At 41.7% G+C, this 20920-nt stretch overlaps 4 protein-coding genes across 15 annotated transcripts in view; 2 read left to right on the forward strand and 2 right to left on the reverse strand.

The window, feature by feature from the left end:
• LOC110368156 (ICOS ligand) overlaps positions 1-20920 on the reverse strand; it is a 502595-nt gene that overhangs the window by 189113 nt on the left and 292562 nt on the right. The window lies entirely within an intron of this gene.
• Positions 1-20920, reverse strand: part of LOC118565833 — a 142115-nt gene that overhangs the window by 98737 nt on the left and 22458 nt on the right. The window lies entirely within an intron of this gene.
• The window catches only part of LOC118565830, a gene marked incomplete in the record, with an annotated part of 395980 nt that overhangs the window by 86734 nt on the left and 288326 nt on the right, over positions 1-20920 (forward strand).
• Positions 507-19063, forward strand: LOC118565831. Of its 8 annotated transcripts, XM_036146870.1 has the most exons (6): positions 507-1081; positions 1163-1343; positions 14803-14858; positions 15106-15468; positions 18255-18416; positions 18506-19063. In XM_036146870.1, the coding sequence occupies exons 2-6, from the start codon at positions 1294-1296 to the stop codon at positions 18646-18648; spliced, it is 774 nt and encodes a 257-aa protein (XP_036002763.1). In that variant the 5' UTR covers positions 507-1081; positions 1163-1293; the 3' UTR covers positions 18649-19063. The 8 variants fall into 8 exon arrangements, 6 of the variants coding, with proteins under 6 accessions (XP_036002763.1, XP_036002766.1, XP_036002768.1 ...); XM_036146873.1 differs by lacking the exon at positions 1163-1343; XM_036146875.1 differs by lacking the exon at positions 1163-1343 and having other exon boundaries at positions 15109-15468.

A 20920-nucleotide genomic window follows, 5' to 3' on the forward strand; every position in this document is an offset into this window, starting at 1 on the left:
TAAGAGATAGTGTAGGATATAATAATTCTCTATAATCTAGTAAACAGTGAGGCTGTCTGAGGAGATAATGTTTGTTGAATCAAAGAACGGAGGTCTGGCTGTCGATCAGAGTTAAGATAACCTTTGAACTCTGAAAACACTTTTATATTTTTGATGCAACGATAGTGTTTGATCAAGATTTTATTTTCTCATCTAATTTATTGCAACTGTTTTCAAGAGATTAATACTGAGAAGTCACTTTAAAATATGTTTATTTATTAGGATCCCCAATAGTTTCCACTAATCTTCCTGGGGTCTAATTGAAACACTTTAACATTAACATACGACATGCACATAATTTATCACATTTTATGAATTACATACACAGACTTCAATTTAGGTTAAGAATTAAAACGTCAGATTTCAGCGCTCTTTTAAAAGAAAGTTTGCTTTTTAAATCTTTAATGTTTTTAGGTAACTTATTCCATTCCAAAACAACAGAAGTTCGCAACAAGTTTGTCTTATAATTAATTTTGTATTAATGAGTTATCAGGTAAAATGATTATGTATCCGATCAGAATAAATAAGCTTATCATAAAATGATTCAGATCTCCCTGTTAGTATGACTTTGTTTAAAAAATAATAAACTATAATAAAATAATAAACTATACTGCAAACTAACCTTCAGGAGAAGCCACAATAAAGTGAGGTGTATTTCATTGATACCTGCAGAAAAGGACATGTTAGCACAAAGCAAAATTAAAAAGAATTCTAAAATAAAAGGAAGCAATGTTTTAATGTTGGTTTTTTCATGGAGAACAACAGTATTTGTGCTCAGTGAACAAAACTGTCTCTGGTGAATTTGCCCCTGCTTGACAGGAATGCAAACCTTGGTATGTCACCAATTAGAAAAGAACAAGATCATACCTGTTCAGTTCTTGCAATAAAAAGAAGTGTGGATGTTTTCCACTCTTCCAGTCATGACATGATCTGTCTGCAGAGCTGCACCCAGGACTGCTGCTGCTTTCTCTTTGCTCCTCTTTCTCTTCTTCAGTCTCCTGGAGCAGCGAGGATTGTTGGACTCACAGCAACAGAGGAGACGGTGAGTATGTCTGCTGTGTTTTACTGCTTGATGTCTTTATGGATCCATTTGATTTCATCCATGCTTTCCTACCTCCATCAGCCAGAAACAAACCTTCATGAGGACTTAGTAAACCCTGCTTTAACTGATGTGGTTCTGGTCCAGTAGAACCCAGCTGGGCTGCTGCTGATTTCTCCCCTTTATCAAGTCCTGACTCAGCAGTTTTGCTCTTTATGTCCAAGTTTCTGACTGAAACCTCAGAGTTCAGAGAGAAAGTGTTTTGGTGAGCAGCAGTGTCAGATAAAGAGGTTAATAATGAGGATTAGCTGCTGAATGACTGGATGAAGTCAGACTGTAGATGTTGCTGGTTGTGTGTTGCTGATGCTGGAGCTGATGTGTTGCTGACTCTCCTCCTCTGTCTCCTCTCACAGCGAGAAGATGATCTGCAGGATCCTGCTGCTCATCATCCTCAACTCATGTCTCTGTGGTCAGTTTCCATCTTCTCTTTGTTCAGTCTAAAACAATCAATAATCAGTGAAAAGTCTGTCAGTGAAGGGAACACTTCAATCCTCCAGCTGCATCTGATCAAGCAGTTTGACTTGAAGAGCATCAAGCAGAGCTCTGACAGCACAGAGAGCATCATGGGACAGAAAGCTCTAGAGATGTAGTTTAAAGACTCCCATGTTCCAGTTCTCAGTGTGTCTGCTCCTCTCTTTCCCTCTCTGTCTCCTCAGCAGCAACATTTGTAGTGAATGTGACACAGAGCTCCTATAAGGTAGAGGAGAACCACAACATCACTCTGGAGTGGACCTTCACCACCAGACCTGATCGACCCTGGAGGGAGTACCAAATCTACTGCAGAATTGTAATTCCTAGGAAAATATTAATCTGGTATAAGCTCCTAGATGGTGTTGAGGTGGAAGAGCCTCATGATGAAGAGTTTTCAGGACGAGTCCAGCTTGACAAAGACGTCCTCAGAGAAGGAGAAGTCAGACTCCATGTGTCCAGACTGAGGACTGAAGACTCTGGAGAGTATGTGTGTCATGTGTCGGTTGATGATGGTTCTGGTTATGTTACGGGTTATGCACCCTGTCAAGTCAACGTCTCTGGTGAGTAGAACGTTTTATAATTTTCACTGATAGTTAAAATCCAGAGAACTGTGTTGATGAGCAAATGTCTCCATCTAATAGATGAATAAGATTTATAAACTGTATCCCAGTTTTTGAATATGAATAATTAATTAATAGTTAATTATTTCAAGCTTTATCAACTGTTCCCTTTGTTATTCTGCTATTTGTTGTGAGAAACAGAATCCTTTCTAAATATCGTCACTGTGTTTATTATCGTTTTCTACTTCCATGAATAAAACTGACCCGTTTATCTCCACAGGAGCAAACTCAATTACAAGCAGACCTGGAAACCTGATCAGAACCATTGGAGGACTGCTGCTGTTTCTATCTGTGAAGCTTTTTCTGCTTTAATATTTGCTTCATGCAGAGTTTTCATTGCAGTGACTGATTCCAGCAAATCATTGAATGTTTTCCTGAACTCCTGAAGCTGACTTCAGCAGCAGCTTTTCCACTTTCTGATGAGGATCATCATCTGCTGTCAGATGGTTATTAGTCAGACTGGTTTCAATCTGCTGATCAGTCAGTGTGCCCTTGAGCAAAGCTCTCAACCCCCAGTTGCTCACCGGTAGTTTAACAGGAAGTGTTTCTGTTCTGTCTTGTTAAGGTTCTGCAGTGTTCTTCTTATTTCTGTGAAAATATAAAAACATATTTTTTCAAACCTTTTGCACAAACAAATAAAAACTTAACAATCACATGAAAAGAGTCTATTGTTCATATGTTAAAATTTCACTTTATTTAAACAAGCACAGTTGCTCAGTATTTTTCCTTCTTGCTCAGAGAGAGAAATGGAGCTAAAGCGGAAATTCAGACTGAAAAAAATCATTGCTTACCTCCATCAATCAGGGACTCATTCGCCTCCGACGCAAGCCAATCAGCTTTGAACTGCTCCTCCTCGAAGCCAATCAGCGTCCTGGATCCGTCTTAAAAGAACTTTAACTCCAGCTCAGCTTCTACCCAGCAAGCAAGCAGTCGCTGTGCGATGTCTGATCTGGACTCTGATGACTGGATTCAACCCACCTCCATCCCCTTCTCCACCATCATAGCAGCTCCATCTGGCTTTCCTATGTGCTCCTACAACCTTGTTCCTATTAGAGTGTAATTCCTCCTGAACTCTACAGAATTCGCTGTCATATCTCAATCGGTCCGACAGAAGACCGCCATGTTGAGCCTGGTTCTGCCAGAGGTTTCTTCCCAAAGGGGAGTTTTTCCTCTCCACAGTCGCTTCAAGCTTGCTCATCATGGACAGTCATGCAAACCTGTGTTTATCAAATTGGACATCTAGCTTAAACAGATCATCATACGGACTAAACAAACTTCTTCTATCTCCACTCCACCACCAGTTTCAGGCCTGGGGGATAATTCCTATTCTCATACACCTGCTTATTCATATTGAAGTATAATTCAGCGTAAATGTTTCCTGCCGAGGTCTGAGCGCCAAAGTCTTAAAATATTGTATCAATAAATTATTCTATTTGCCTCTCCTTTCCTTGTGAGTTTTTCAGATTGAAATAAAAAAAGTGAAACTAAAAATATTAAATTGTATATTTTAGTGTTAAAGAGAGGGATACATTTCAGGAAAATCTGATCTGACTGATTTGACAGAAATGAAGAAAGGGAAACTTTTAGGGACAATAGAGCAGATAAAACATCATTTATTTTTTAGGTTTCTTGTTTTATGGACAGACGATTTGGTTGAAATGTGGAAATTTTATCTTTCAATGTTTAAAGAGATATACTTTAAAAATATGTTTTTCCACCACAACCTGCAGCCTGACATCTGATTTATTAATTAGCCCCAGGCTGTCAGGGTTTTGTTTACCGACGAACTCAGGAAGCGCACACAGGACTAAAGTTTAAGAGTTTTATTTAAATTAAATATGCTGGATGATGAAGACCGGAGGTACAGGACTGCAGAAGGTCAGGGATGTAGGTGATGGCAGGATCTGACGGCCCTGAGAGAGAGAGTCCACACTCACTAAGTGCTGCTCGGCTAGCAGGCCTCATAGCAACACCAGGACTCTGAGCAGAACTTCTTCTGGGCGGCTAGTCAGTTTAGCAGTTATCAGGATACTAGTGATGTTACGTGATGAGCCGAGGCTTCGAGGCGTGTGTCGAGTAATGGAGGGGGAGTTTCCGTAAAACGCGTATCGAGGCTTGCTTCATTTAGGGGAGGAGCCGAAAACGATGACGTCTGAAGCCTCGCTGCCCGGCTGTACCACGTGACTGCTTCGGGAAGTGGCTCGTGATTTTGCCAGATGACCGGTGTTTATTTTATAATTTTGGAAACTGCTACCGATTAAAGTAAATTTTAAAACCTTGAGTTGAGTTTTTTTAATTTTTGGTTTTAACTGAGAAATCTGTCGGACGTCACGTGACAGTGTTCAGCCCAGCCTCCCTTCGCTGCATTGCGCGCTCCCGACACAGGGGAAACAGATTTCCATGGGGGAACAGAATTGCGCACAACACCGGGACTTCACTCCTGAATCACCTCAAAGTAACGGGTTTCTCCCCTTTTATTTCTTTTTCACCCACAGGGTGTTTAGAAGTGCCTGGGCAAGTGTAGGAACTTTGTAGGTGTAGGTTAATGCTTTTTACTCCACAACGAAGTTGGATTTATTTTGCTGAATATTTTCTTTGTATGTGCATGCATTTGTGAAAGTGACTTGGCTGTTGTTTGTTGTTTGTGGTCCGTGGAGACTCCGCTGTGAGTCAATTCTTCAACTTTTTCATCCTTTTCCTCTCTCTTTGTTCCATCTTTGCTTTGCTTATCAGCGGGTGCAATCTTTTTGTCCAAGCTCAGTTTGCGGTCTCCGTTTAAACTCCCCAGTTGGAATATGAACAACTTAAATCTATAATTAGAAATAAATATAAGCATATTGGTTTACAAATCCCAACTAATATATTAGAGTTCCTAGATTTAACCCCCCCCCCCAAACTACTGTCTAAATCAGGGGTGTCAAACTCATTTTGGTTGAGGGGCCGCATACAGCTTAATCTGATCTCAAGAGGGCCACACGAGTAAACTCATTGCAAGATTAAATAGAACTAATAAATGTGGACTTGTTGTTGATTTTTATATTAAGTTAATTTCACTTTTACACAATATATTATGAATAACCTCAGCGTTTTTAAGAAAAGTATGTGCAATTTCAACAATACTTTTACTCAGTTAAACATTTACTTGTGCATTATGCATAAGAACTGATCACAGTGATTATACAATGTTGAAAAACATTTATTCACATTTTTTGGAACTTAAAAACACTGTCCTGCATGACAAAATACATCAAACAGATAAAAATTAAGAAATTATTTGAATTTTTCCACACCTGAAGCTTAATCTGCTAATTAAAACACAGCGTGGACAATATAGGAACTGCATATTTTCAATTAAACAAAGTACATGTTTTTTTCAATAATTGTTTTATCATTCTCTTCCATTTATCTTGTCCACTTGTGAAAGTCAAATCTGATGAGCTCTTTTTGGCATCTTATTGCCACATTGCCAGACAGGACACTGAAAAAAAAAAAAAATAAATAAAAAAAAAATGCATTTAGCCACAGGGCCGGACTAAATTGTTCGGCGGGCCGGATCCGGCCCGCGGGCCGTATGTTTGACACCCCTGGTCTAAATCATACAGGACACTGACTAAAATAGATGATTCAATATCTCTTCCTATTATGAAATGGGAAAAGGATTTATCAGTCACCTTTGAACAAAACGTCTGGGCTCAGACATGTCTAAGAACTTTGAAATTGACTAGAAACACCAACTTACAACTAATTCAATACAAAATCCTTCACAGAGTACACTACACAGGACAAAGATTATTCAAGATGGGTTTGGCACAATCTAATATCTGTCCTCACTGCATAGGCAATCATCCTGATAATTATATTCATGCGTTATGGTTATGCACACCAGTCCAGAGGTTCTGGACACATATGTAAGGACTTATCAAAGTGCCGGAGCTGTAAAATTACACCTTCCCCATCAGTTTGCTTGCTCGGTAATTTTGAGGAAAGTCCTCTGGAAAAAGAAATAGTTTACATGGTTTTCACTGCATTATGTATCACAAAGAAAACTATCCTCATGAATTGGAAAAGTAAAGAAAATCTCAGTATAAATCAGTATAGAGATCTTTTGTTGGATCATATTAATCTTGAGACAGCATCTGCATCCACATCTGATTGGTCTCTTTGGGCTCCTCTGATCAACACCATCACTTAGTGGAATAGGGGGCGGTGGGTTGCTTCCTGCAGGGTGCAGTGGCTGGATGGAGGGGTTCCTGGGGCTCTGGGGGCACTCGGAGTGGGGCGCCTGGTGGGTCTGACTCCAGGGTCTGTTGCCCCCATCTGGGAAGGGCTTGAGAGGCCTACGGGCGGCCTACAGCAACCGCTTGCTTGGACCTTCCTTCATCCCTAAGCTGCTGGATAAAAGCCTCTCAGTGGAAACTGGAGCCATCAGAAGATTTAAGCTCAGAGTTCAATTCGTCCAGTTTCTGCAGACTTTTCTTTGTGCCAATCAGCTTCCCTTAAGGTAAAATCACATTTATTAAACTATTAACAAAAGGAAAAATAAAAAATAAACTCTTCGTAGTAATAATCTCTGGAAAATTCCAAGCATTATTAAATTGGTATCTAGAAATCTCAATTCAATTCATTCCCAAAATGAGAAGCACATTTCTGACTCTTTTGAAGACTACAGTGAAATGAAGCTGATTTATTTTATTAATAAATTGAATTTATCAGCCAACCTTCTGAAAATAAAAACCGACACATCCAGTGGGTGTTACAGTAGCAGTCAACGTAGAACCTAGCAATTACTCCTTTTACCAGCTGCTTATTTCAAAGGACCAAGGAAATTAGATCAAAATCAGCCTACATACCATCAACTCTAATCAAAACACAAATCTGAGGCTTTTTGCTTCTGAAATTCCTGAAGGACTCAGTCATAGCAGCAGATTGTTCCTGTAAATCAGCTGAGTTCTTGTAACTGAGCTGCTCCTCACATCTGCAGTGTGTGAGATTACACATATATCGAGATCAGGAACTGGAAAATAAATACAACTGCGCTATTATGTACTTGTTTAGTGCGTTCGAGTGTACGAGTTTACAATTAATCTTTGAATTTTATACCAGTAAATTATTCTTTACATGTTCATATAATATATAATTTACATGTATGCATATATAACAGCAGAGAAAACCTTTATCTAAAATCTAATGCATAGGAGGAAAATTATGATGTAAAATTACGATTACAATTTATTGTTTATATTAAATGTAGTCCATGATCATCTCCAACTTGACTAACTCCTAACTGGTCTTCCAGCTGCTGCTGTAAGCCCTCTTCAAACGGCGACTGTGACTCAGTGGATAGAGTAGATTTAGGGTTTCATTCCAGCTTTCCCCTGTCACATGTTGATGTGTCCCCAGGTAAGGCACTTAACCCCAAGTTACCTATATATATATATATATATATATATATATATATATATATATATATATATATATATATATATATATAAAACACATTGGCCCTTCTTCAATCAACCTATAACAACCCCTCACTGTCTGTTCCTGGAGCATCAGTGGTGACCTTTAGCTGCCTGCATCCAGTCCAGATCCCTGATGTTGGCCTTCAAGGAGCTCCATCCACCTGGAAGCTATAAGAAAGGCTTCTGTCACTGCGGTCAGTTAGCAGCGTCTACGCGACGCTCAAGACCACCAAAATATTTCTCATGGTTTGCTCCATGATGGAGGAACCCTACCAGAACCAGCCCCACCCATCTTAAAGATGTTTCTTTATTTCTTATTTTTTGTAAAGTCGCTTGAGATTACATGATGTGAACTGATGTGCTATAGATAAAGTGAAGTGGTTTCAGACCACAGCAGCTTCAGACCATCACTCTATGAATGTCTCTATTCAGTCTCTTCTGGTCAGAACTGTTCTGATCATTCAGAGCAACACAGGTTTTAATTTTAATTTATGATCATTAAAGTGATAAATAACTAGAAGCTTCTTCAGTAAAAGCAGAGAGTTGTTGGGAAGCCAACAAGTCGATGAAGTCTGGTTCCTGTAACCCAGAGGATCAGGGTTGAGGATTGGTGTTTTTCCTCAGGAGATCTGGAGCAGTGGGAGGGTTTGAAGGGTTTAGTGTTGGTGGGGAGATCTGATCACTGTTCATGTAGATTTAGCAGAAAACAACAGTCCCTCCACCTTTGGAGGCTTTCTGTCTGCTGCTGATGGGAATCTCCTACTAACCTGTTTGCACCTTTAACTGGGTTATTTGTCTCGTCATTAAACTGAACTTTGATCACTTCTGACTCTTTGGGTTTAATTTCTGACATCTGTGTGTTGACCTTTGACCTTGTGTGGTTCAAGGCCAGAGGTGAATCACAATAAAAATCTGCTTTATTGGCAGAAATTGTGTTTAGAAACATAAAAAGTATGGATTCCAAAAAAAAAAAATGCACCCATCAAAGTGAAAGCAGTTATTTATTCACAAGAATAATTAATGTTTGCTGTTTTAACAATTGTGAAAAGTTGGAACAAACAGTGGAGCTCTTTGATCAACCAGAGGAGAGAGAGAAATCCTCGTGACTCAGTTTGAGTTTGTTGAACCGTGACTGAAGAAGGAAGATCTCAGGTGGGATTATGACATGATTGATTAGTTGACAAACAGGGGGAGAATGCTGTAACATTCCTCTGTGACATGTGGAAAACACCATTGGCATGGCAAATGTGTTGACGTTCATTCAGCCACATCCAGGCAAAACGGTCAAAAAGGCTTGCAATGCTTGACAAACATCTAAAAACTTTGTTCAGGAAGTTTTTATAATGGCTCTTCCTGTTCAGTTGACAGACTTTAAGAGAAAGCGCAGATGGTGCCTTCTCTTCCAGTCTGACGTGATCTGTCTGCAGAGCTCCTATCAGGACTGCTGCTGCTTTCTGTTTGGTCCTCTAAACGGTTTTCAGGCTCCTGGAGCAGCGAGCATCGTTGGACTCACAGCAACAGGGGAAACGGTGAGTATGTCTGCTGTGGTTTACTGTTTGATGTGTTTGTCGGTTAGTTGGAGCTAAGGCCAGAACACGCTGACCCAGCACATATTCCACCTACGTTTTATAGACTAGTTCACGCGTGACGTCAGCGCTACATCCGGGTCCCGCGGGTAGGCAAACAGTACTGTTCTCGTCTACTACATGACAAAACGGGTGATTCAGAGCGTACTTTTAGTAAGTTTATTTTTGGAATCTAAACAATGCCTACGACTTGTTGTGCTGTCGGTTGCACAGAGAGGCATTCCAAATCGTTGGATGTACGTTTCTGTCGTTTACCGAAGGACGAAGAAAGAAGAAAGAAATGGATAATTTCAATGAAAAGAGCGCAGGCAGACACTCCCTGGGGGGGCCATCATACTACGACAGAATTTGCAGTCTACACTTCATCTCTGGTAAATACAACTTAATTCTGCTCTAGTCATTGTTCTACTTAAATAGCGGCGGAGGGGAGGTGGCAATCGCTACACGGGGCCGGAGAAGCGGCTGCTGCTCCAGACAGCGGCTCCATTACGCCCCTGTTTACGTGCGCTAGTATGTCTGTGTTTACGCTGCAATGTCGCCGACACCCCCACCCATTTTAACAAGACAAAAACACCAAAATAATCCGTAGTGAACAATGTTGTTTTTAACCTACCGGGCGGGTCTTTCTCTCTGCTGAGACGCACTCGGCCTGTGTTCGACGCCGCTTTCTGCTGTTACACAAACATGTCTGAACATCCATCCAACCATTTTCTGACCCGCTTAATCCCTCATGGCGTCACGAGGGTTGCTGGAGCCTTTTTCCAGATATAAAATAATTGTAGCCGTCCAGTGGTTTCAGGGGCTTTCATGCTCTCTCGTGTGTACTGGCCTGCGTGTTTATAAGGCAGCTGTATATGTCGCGGTACGGAACACTTGGCAGCATTTCACAGACTCGCTCTGTCCCTTCAGGCTTTTGCTGTGTGGATCTGGCAATCTGATACCATCAACCATCAACTTACTCTTAAAACGATCTTGTGATACGTTATCTAAAGAAGAAAAATACGTGGAGAACTACTCCCTACTTGCGTCCGCCATTGTGTTCACTTTTTGCCTACCAGTCCGGCGCACATGTGCGAAAAACCCGAATGAAAACAATAGCAGTGAACTACCCTATACATTTATTAAAATCTTAAAATGAGCCTTGCCCCTTCCTTCTTTTAAAACCTTATATTCCTCTTATGTATTGCTTTTCAAAGTCTATTATATTATGCCTTCTTCCAAATGGACTGGTTTGTGATGAATCATCGGTGTTACATGCAATTTCATGTTTTTTTATTTTACCTAAGGCTAAAATCAGTGATAGAATCTCTGCTTTGTTTCTGTTTGCGGCAAAACCGCAGCAAAATTTCTCTTTGGCTGCTCCAGTTCACATAGCATATAATAAAGGCAAAAAACGACTGACAAACAAACATGCAACGAACAATGGTTACAGTTTTTTTGCGAGCAGGAAAGTCACAAATAAAGATAATGAGGTAGTAGGGTGCTTATAGTACATTGATAATTTGAGGCTTTGTTTACAGCAATGTGTATTTAGATATTCTGAGACAATAGTGTGCAAGTAGGTAGTAACATTATGGTGATTGTAATGTATGACGGCTAGTAAGAGTGGGGTGATTTAAAATTGTTGGACCACTGTCTCCCATCAGGGGGCGATTGCCCTCACAGCTCTGGGGAAGAAGCTGTTTCTAAGTTTATTTGTTTTGGCTTTGAGGCTTCTGAAGCGTTTACCTGATGGGAGAGGAGCAAACAGCACATTGCCTGGGTGGGGGGGATCAGTGGAGATGCATCTGGCCCTTTTTGGACTCTTTATACATAAATTGAGCCTAGATCCTGCAGATGGCAATCCCACCCGTGCTAAGTCCTTCCTGTCCTGTACTGTGCAGCTCCCAGACCACACAGTTCTGCTGAGACATAAAACACTCTCTATGATGGCTCTGTAGAAGTTCTTTAGCATTTTAGTGGGAAGTCCAGACCTTTTCAGTTTCCTGAGGAAGAAGAGCCATTGTTGGGCCTTCCTCACCAGGTGGGAGGTGTTCACAGTCCAAGAGAGGTCAGAGGAGATGTGAATGCCCTGGAACCTTACTCTCTACCACCTCCCCCTGTATGTGTTCTGACCTCCTAGATCTCCTGTAATCTATTACCTCCTTGGTCTTACTGGTGTTCAGGATCAGGTTGTTCCTGGAGCACCACCGTGTGAGATTGCTGACCTCCACCCTGTAGTGTGTCTCATCAGTGTTGGAGATGAGACTACAGTAATGTCGTCTGCAAACTTCACTACTGTGTTTGTGGGGTGGACAGCAGAACAGTCCTGAGTGAAAAGGGTGAAGAGAGCTGGGCTGAGGACACAACCCTGCGGCGTTCCTGTGTTGAGGATCAGTGGAGCAGATGTTCCTTATCCTCACCACCTTGGGTCTGTTGGTGAGGAAGTCAATGATCCAGGAGCAGAGAGGTGTGGATAGCACCACCTAACATAGGTGTTGGGCTGCTGCTGATGGACCAGAGTTGAGTGCAGTGCTAACGAGACAGTGTCCTCTGTGGAGAGGTTCTCCATGTAGGCAAACTGCAGGATGTCCAGGCCAGCAGGGATGGAGTCCTTGATGTACGTTAGGAGGATCATCTGGAAGCACTTAATGATGACGAGGGTAAGAGCGATGGGACGATTGAGGCAGGTCATGATTGGTTTCTTGGGGACAGGAACGATGATAGAGGACTTCATACAGGCAGGGATCATCGAGAGCTGCTGGGAGAGGACCAAGATGTCTAGAAAGACCCCTGCTAGCTGGTCCACACACAAAATGTAAGCGTCCGGGCTGACATCACGTTTGGACCTGCTGCTTTGTAGATGTTTACCTTTTTCAGAGAAGAGGTCACTTGGTGGAGCTGCAGGACGAGAGGTAATCCCAGTCAGTGATTTCAAAACAGTCCTGTAGAGCTGAGCAGGCCTCTTGTGTCCACACTTGAATGGTTTTTATCACCGGTCTGGTTCTGCAGATCAGTGGCTTGTTGGCAGGAACCAAGTCCACAGAGATGTGATCTGATGAACCAAAGTGTGTGGCTGCGACAGCTTTGTATGCTCCTGGATGTTACATTAAACTTGATCTTATGTATTATTGTCTCTGGTCGGGAACTTAAGAAATCCATTGAACTTGGGGAGCACATACTTTAAATTAACATGGTTAAATTCCCCAACAATTATAATACCCGCTTCTGGAATACTGTTCATTTGGCCAGTAACAAAGCAGTAGAGTTCCTCAAGAGCTAGTTTAGCGATAGCTTTCGGATGAATGTAAACAGCAATGATTATCACAGACCTGAGTTCTCTATAGTTGAAATGGTCTGCACTTAACTGCCAGGTTTTCCAGGTCAGGTGAGGAGAAGGTTCAAACTAATTTTGTCGAAGTTCACCAGGAGTTGTGGATGTAAATTGCCGGACCTCCTTCCTTGTTTTCATTAGCATCTGCCATTAGAACGGCCCGGTACAGCATGTAGTCCTCCGAGGACCGTCCTCCAATCCTAATGCTTCGTCAGGGACTCTGTTGTCTCACCACAATTCAGTGAAAATCGCTACACAACTGTCTAACCGGAACTTGCCAGAGCTCGTAAGATCCCTCGCCAGATCGAGGGATCTTTCGTTGGCTAGAGTGAGGCTCGGAAGTGTTGATTCTGTATGGGTTAGCTTTTAACTGAGTCAGCAGGCCTGCCCGACAGCCTCGCTGTCTCCTTTTTCACTTACCCCGTTTGCTTGGTTTCCAGAGTGGATTGAGTGGAGCCTCCGTTGTCAGATCGGGGTGGACATAGTCCTGATTCCATGGTCAGCATGGTTTGTGAACTCCCGGGTTAGGTCGCAGTTCCAATAGCTCCTCTCTCTTGTACTATATAAGAACTTGAAGTGGTGATAACACAAGTGAAAAAAATAAAATAAAATCATCTCGGCGGCTACAGATCCCTCTGTCATCGCCATCTTCAAAAGACTACACATACACTTGTATGTGTAGTCTGAAATAAAAATAAAGAAGTATAAAAATAAAGAAGTATTATCCTTATTATAAAATACAAAATTGCATAATAAATGTACATCAAACCTTTAAATACAGGCAAAATCAATCCTCAGACAAGTACTCATCTGAATCTGGCTAAATATAGCATTCCTGATTCAAAACTAATACAATGCTGTCATCAAGTAGTTGAATATAAGTACAACTGCATTACCATCAGGCTGTCTGGAATTTTCTCCATGCATCAGAAAGGAAACTCCGCCTTCTCTCTTAGATGTGATAACACATGATATGAATGTAAACCGAGGTATAAATAAGGAATAACCCAGCATTAAATGCAGATTACAATATGATTAAATAAGGGACTTTCAAACTATAACATTTCCAAACACAGTTCAAAAAGGTTTATCAAATATGAACACTTGGCATAACTTACTCTATTGGTCAAGTACGTACACGACTGTAAACTGTAAACCACCTCATTCTGGTTTACAGTCCCGTCTCCTACTGGAAAGTTCCGAACAGCGCATGCGCACGAGCTTTCTTTCTCACAAAGCTGTCCCCAAATTTGTGTTCAAATTTGTTCCCAAGAAAGGCCACTCTAGGGAGGACCGTGGTGGTCACAGTTGCCCTGCAAATCGTGGCTCTCTGGAGTTGGGTAAAAGGTCTTGCATAGACTCGATCCATTATCTGGACCTCAGCAGTGTTTGCTTGAAAAAACCTTGGTCACTTTTTGCCCATCTGCCGCAGTAACTGTGGTAGTTGTGGATCCATCAGCATCACCATCATGCCAGTCTTGACATCTGGAGAAAGATTTTGCCACTTTCCCCTGGTTTGCTGTCCAGCAGGTAATATTTAACAAAATGCTGTCCCGAATCTGTCAGCCAGTATCTGTGAATGTCTTCATCACCTCTTGCTCAGCAGCCTAGGTTCCAGATAAAAAACTTGGGGTAAGGAACCACCTTGTCGCCTCATCAAAAGGCAGTTTTGTGTAACTGGGTCTGGATCCGCTAAATCTTTGGAAGCATATCCTAGGGGCCTAGAGTTTAATATGGCCTCAATCCTGATGAGCACAGTTCGAAGGACCTCCTCTATGACAGTTTCTGATCCCGGTTTGGAGTAGAGAGCTGTTTTAGCTGAGCGGATCTCCCACTCTCATGTTCCACCAAAATTAGGAGCAGCTGGGAGGTTGGATTTGTTGCTTTGCCAGATGTTTTTGTAGATTGGACTGAGCTGGTTGTAGGCTGATGTGGTTCTGGTCCAGTAGAACCTCACTGGGCTGATGATGAATTCTCCCCCTCATCAAGTCCTGACTCAGCAGTTTTGCTCTTTATGTCCAAGTTTCTGACTGAAACCTCTGAGTTCAGAGAGAAAGTGTTTTGGTGAGCAGCAGTGTCTGATAAAGAGGTTAATAATGAGGATTAGCTGCTGAATGACTGGATGAAGTCAGACTGCAGATGTTGCTGGTTGTGTGTTGCTGATGCTGGAGCTGATGTGTTGCTGACTCTCCTCCTCTGTCTCCTCTCACAGGGAGAAGATGATCTGCAGGATCCTGCTGCTCATCATCCTCAACTCATGTCTCTGTGGTCAGTTTCCATCTTCTCTTTGTTCAGTCTAAATCCATCAATAATCAGTGAAAAGTCTGTCAGTGAAGGGAACACTTCAATCCTCCAGCTGCATCTGATCAAGCAGTTTGACTTGAAGAGCATCAAGCAGAGCTCTGACAGCACAGAGAGCATCATGGGACAGAAAGCTCTAGAGATGTAGTTTAAAGACTCCCATGTTCCAGGTCTCAGTGTGTCTGCTCCTCTCTTTCCCTCTCTGTCTCCTCAGCAGCAACATTTGTAGTGAATGTGACACAGAGCTCCTATCAGGCAGAGGAGAACCACAGCATCACTCTGGAGTGGACCTTCACCACCAGACCCGACTCCTCTACCTCCTCCCTTGTCATCTACTGTCAACTTATTAAAGATGAGAAGAAATCAGTAATTTTTCATGTATCTACAGGTGTTGAAGCTTCTTTGCATTTAGATAAAGAGTTTTCAGGACGAGTCCAGAGTGACAAAGATGTCCTCAGAAAAGGACGAATCAGACTCCATGTGTCCAGACTGAGGACTGAAGACTCTGGACCATACAAATGTCAAGTGAACACAGACTATGGACAGGGTTCTGCCATTCTTCAACTGAATGTTACAGGTGAGTTTAAGTCAAGGTAGATCAATTAGTTTCTAAAAGGATTGTCCCTGTAATACTGACTTGGCTGCAGACATTCAGTCCTCAGAGCAACAAAGGCTGGTTCACACGGCAGGATCTTAAAATAGTTGTCTGATTTTCATAGCCTGAGAGACACCACACTTAATGGTAGAAAGTGGTAAATAAAACAGGTTTGCTCATACAATGTGTGGCGTCCGGTCAGACGGCAAGCACGACATACAAACACATTTCACTTATGATCATTCAGATGTCAGAGCGAAACCTCCCAAGATCAAATGTGAGTTTGCAGAAAATAAACTTGGACGACGAGGAAGAATAATGGCAATCGTTGGTGGAGTTATTTTAACGGATGATATGGAGGTGAGTTGGATGGATTTTTTTTCTATCAAGGTTTCCCTCACCTCCTTTTCCAAATGTGAGGTTGGAGCGGTGCCAACGTCCTTGCGAGCGGAGCAGATAACTCTTAACACACCACGCATGGCAGGAATGTCTCTTAGTATGTGTTGTGCTTGCTGTCTGACCGGACAATGAGTGTCTCTTTTTCCGGCTTTGAAAATCTGCTACCGACTATTTTAAAATCCTGCCGTGTGAGCCAGCCTTTAGTTTTCTGACTCATCAACAAGAGAACAAAACGATCTAAACATAGAAACTGAAACTAAAGAGGCGCTGATGTTCTGGGCCCCATTTCAGAAAGAATGGCTGATCTACCCTGAGTAGAAAGCAACCACTTTCTACCGCACTCTTTCATACTCAGCGTTTTTGGTTTCAGAACAGGTGATATCAACCGGGTAACTAAACTCAGCATCCTATCAACGCTGAGTGGGGCAGAAATATATGAATGGAAACTAAAATATACAAATTAAAATTAGAGCTGGAAGTCTCAAAATCTGATGCAGAATAAATTACTGCTTTCATTTTGTTTAGTTCTTTTATTAATCGTGTGGCTCTCTGACCATGGAACGTCTTTTAACTCTACTATAACTAAAGGGCATTACTGACATTCCTGACTGCACAACATACAGTTGTGTTGTGCAATCAAGCAATGAGGAATAAAATCAGACTAAAGTTTAAAACTGCTGAAATGTGACTTTTACAGGCTCTCAGGGAACGGTTCTCAAAACAGGGCGCCTCTGTATAAATCCCCAAACGCTCTCTTTTGCACGCTGCTCTTCAACAGCAGCATTAGAGGGACACCCGCTCTGGAGTGACCTACAAACATGCAGGGTCGGCTTAGTGGTTTTACTTAAGTTTCACTAGCCTAGCAGAGAGGATCTGTTGATTGAAATATAGTGGTAATTCAGATAAACAACATTCTATAGTGGTTCTCTGGATGTAAAATTTATTTCGGTTGAATAATTCTTGAACTCAAAGAGAAGTTGTCGTTCATTTATTCCATATGTGTGGAGAGTTTGCTGTTAAAAGAACGCCAGTGCTCGAATCATGCCTTTCAACTATTGTCCTAATATCAGCTGTATGGGCTAGTATTCACTGAACAATACCTAACAGACCGAGAGTTATTTATTAAACATTTAATAATGTAAAGCAGAGCGTAACGGCACAGCAGTTGGCTCTGAAAGATTTTCTGCACCACCTACATCATTAAAAAGCTACTGTTGGCATAAAAACGAAGCGCTGCACAAATAAATAGTTCAGAACTGGGAGCGTCCTCTTGTGCTAGAAAAGTGATGTACATGTGCGTGCTCGTGGCGCAGCGGGTAGTGCAACCCATATACGGAGGCCTTAGTCTGCAACGTGGTTGACCCGAGTTCAAATCCTACCTGTGGTCCTTTGCCGCATGTCTCTCCCCCTCCTCCACCCCCTTCCTGTCAGCCTACTGTCATAAAAAGCAAGCCACTTGAGCTGCAAACCCCCCCCTCAAAAAAAAAAAAAAAACAATGTTTCGGCTGAGAATATTAAGATAAATCATTTACAGTGGTGCAAAACGGTAATGCTTCAAGATATTTTAATCCGGAAATGATTAGACATTTAATGGTGGTGTGGTCAGCCTCTCCTGACAGAGATTTCTGCGTAGTATTTGTGCACCTGCATACAGTCTCTTCCAGAAAAGGACTCACCTTTTCAGATTTTTGTACAGTTCTCAGCTTAGAAGTAGAAAAAAACTCAGAGTTAGCCTAATCACCTTTGCTCAGTAGCACAGTTGTTTCACGGAGTAAACTGTTGTCATAATTTGACCCAGGGTAAAGGCTTCTGAGCTCTCTGAAATGAAAAAGCCAGGGTATGCAGGAATTTACCCTAGAAATTACTCTGAATATCTACCAACCCAGCTTTCTGAAATGCGACACTGATGAGAACCCCTGGTATTTCAAATGCTACCTTGTCAAAGAAGAACCAACGACAAACTTGTCCTGTGACCAAAATCTTTCTGATGTAGTTTAGAAACATTAATGCAGCTGGATGCCACAGAAAACCTCCCTCCACCAATGCCTGGTGTAAAAAACAAACATTTTTTTTAAAATGACTCATGTCTCCTCCAGGTGCTTCAGCTGTTGCAGTGCTAAAAATGGACACCATGTTGGGGATAATCAATATGATAATCAGATTGGCTTATTGGGAAAGATTTCTGCAAAAGCAGTTCTGAGATTCATCACAAAATATAAATTCAAGGTTTCCTGTAATAACTTCCCATCATGCAACTGCATTTTAAATTAGGCTGATACCTGATGAGCTGCATTAGCGTCAATGTCATGTTGGGAACACTTCATATGCAATAGATTTTGTTTAAACAAACACTTTTGGTCTTCCTTCAGATGAAAAACAGCCGCAGAGAGACTTTCGGGATTCAGTTACAGTCGCCATATTAACTCTACTTCTCTTGATTGCTGGTCTGGTTGCTGGTGTCATGGTTGCTAATGTGTTGATTGCTAATCTCTGGGTATGTTTGTATAGACCGCCTGGAGGACGTCCCAATGGTACGTGTTATATATAATGTCTATAATGGATCTATTATGTGTTTTGTTGTTCAATCACTGTTGAATCCAGTGTCTTGTGAATCCTCCAGGTCCAACCAAGGATCCAGATGAATCAATGGACCTAAAGATAAACATCAATGATTCAGAGGAGACAAACTCCATGATTCACCTCTCAGCTGACCATCCTCCATCCACATCTGCTCCAGATGTTCAGATCCATTTGATCTCATGATCTCTGGGCTGATGTTAGGATCCAGAGACTCTTCAGATTGTTTACCTTTGGACTATGAAACAGAAGTGATCTAAGCATAATTACTGACTCCTGAATGCTTCGTTCTGACATTTTTTTACTTCTCTGATCAATTTTGATTCAACAGTAACAGTTTCTGACAGTTAGTGGGGTTTTGCTCTTACTGAAATTTATCTAAGTAACCCATCAGAGCAACAATGTGTGATTATATCTGACTTTTTATCTTTAATAAACCCTTTAATAAACCCATGGTACAATGTCTCTATTAGAGACATTGTACCATTTTAACATAACATTTAAAAAATACGGTAGAACGATATCTATGTATGTTATGGAGCTTAAACGATCACCTCTTAAGTTTTTTTTCCCCTTTTTCTCAGCAAAATAAACCTTTATGTTGCTGCACACATTTCATATTTCTCTATTTATATAGTGTTTTCCACCACATTAAGATATTAATCATTCTAATCGATCTGTCTCTGAAAACTGACTCCCAGTGAACTTCAGGTATTTTCATGGTCTACCAGCCCAGTCTAACTGAAAAATTTGTAATATCCACGTCGGTCCATGGGGGGAAACATAGTATTGTCACAATTTGGCTCCTCAATATGTTTCAGTCCTTCATTTTATTTGGCCTTGTTGTGGTATTACACACTGTTTTAATAATTTAAAGTTTAATAAATAACTCTGTCAGGTGTCTGGAGAATATCAGCCCTATCAGCTGATATTAGAACAATAGTTGAAAGGCATGATTCGAGCACTGGCATCCTTTTAACAGCAAGCTTTGCACACATATAGAATAAAGTAGTGAGTGACAACTTCTCCTCAAATTCAAGAATTTATTAACAGAATTAAAATGAACACCCAGAGAACATCACAATAAAATGCTGCTTGTCTAAATTAATACTATATTTCAATCAACAAATCCTCTCTACTAGGCTAGTGAAACTTAACTAACACTCCTAAGCAAAATGAAGCAAAGGAACTATGCACATTTAACTTTCCCTGTTTATTTCTCTGTCGAACCTGTCGGTGCCTCTGTGTCAGTTGGGTTCACTTTGGGCATCCAGTTGGAAGCAGTTGAATTACTCCAAGGGAAAGCCAGTTATCTCAGCTGCGGGCATGCAGCTATCTCGGAACGTAGCTGTTAGGAGGCGGCCCCGGGTCGTAGGCCGTATGAAACTCCATGTTGCGGGTTTGCAACAGAGGAAATCGGGGACCACAGCGTAGGGAAAGCAGGGTCTTGACTCAGCTTTCCTGGCGCAGCTGCTTTCATGCATCTTTGAGCCGGTTTGCGGCGGGCGATTTCAGATCAGCGTTCCTCCCAGGCAAGGAGACCACTCCACGCCATCTTGAGTCAGAGGTCCTGCAAAAGCTGAGAAAAAAAGCAAGGCTGGTTTTGGCATAGATGGATTCTTTACTCCGGCGTCTGGTTACACAGAAGTTAGACTGCAGACTTAGCCTCGATCCAACAGGCAGTTCTCCGAACCCAGTTGAGTCCGCTGCTCTGTGGAAACAGCGGGAATGAGGACGATTGTCTGTGGGAGCTTGATTTGATACAGTGGTGCCTGTAAAAGTTTCCTGTTTCATTTGTTTCTAACTCAGTCTGATATTTCCTCATGGCTGGAGGACTATCTGGAAAAAAGTCAATAGGTGTAGCAACGTCACTAATTAGAGGAGTCATATGTGCATAAAACCAGGTGATAATTGCAAGAGCAGCACAAGGAGGCGTGTGACATCTGCAGACAGTAACAGCAACACCAGACCTATTGGGTGTATTGAAGTCTGATGATCAGCTTTAGGGTCGTAGTTTGTCCTCATTTCATACCACCTGAAAGCTGCTTAGAAATCTCAGCTCCTCTCAGGAGACATGAAAGCTGCAACTTTCCATGAAAACATCTGAAACAAACTCAGGTCCAAATGGTTCTGTGTTGAAACTCAGTGTTGGACTTATTACAGGACTGATTAACGGTTGATCTGCGTCTTCATCACGAAAAGAAATTAAGCGTTACATGAAGACAAACTTTAGGCGATCATCTGGGACGATTCTTGATGGACGTCATCAGGTCTCTTAAGGACCTGAAAACCTGAAACCAGCAGAAAGTCCACTCTAGCAGCTGACATAGTCACATCGGTACATCCAGACACCGTAACAAGTCATTGTAGAGGAGAAAGACCAAATGTCCTCCTCTGTGAGAAAACAGGACTCTGAGCTGTTTAAAGGGAAACAGATGATCAAATTTTGGAGGTCAGG

This window comes from Fundulus heteroclitus, chromosome 14 (assembly GCF_011125445.2).
Source record: "Fundulus heteroclitus isolate FHET01 chromosome 14, MU-UCD_Fhet_4.1, whole genome shotgun sequence".
Classification (NCBI taxonomy): Eukaryota; Metazoa; Chordata; class Actinopteri; order Cyprinodontiformes; family Fundulidae; genus Fundulus; species Fundulus heteroclitus.

Excerpts from the sequence above, each read along its gene's own strand:
- LOC118565831 (XM_036146870.1), top strand. The coding sequence starts at position 1,294 with ATGTCCAAGTTTCTGACTGAAACCTCAGAGTTCAGAGAGAAAGTGTTT. Across the intron at positions 1,344-14,802 it reads TTCAGAGAGAAAGTGTTTTG|GGAGAAGATGATCTGCAGGA; the intron begins GTGAGCAGCAGT and ends CTCCTCTCACAG. Across the intron at positions 14,859-15,105 it reads CCTCAACTCATGTCTCTGTG|CAGCAACATTTGTAGTGAAT; the intron begins GTCAGTTTCCAT and ends CTGTCTCCTCAG.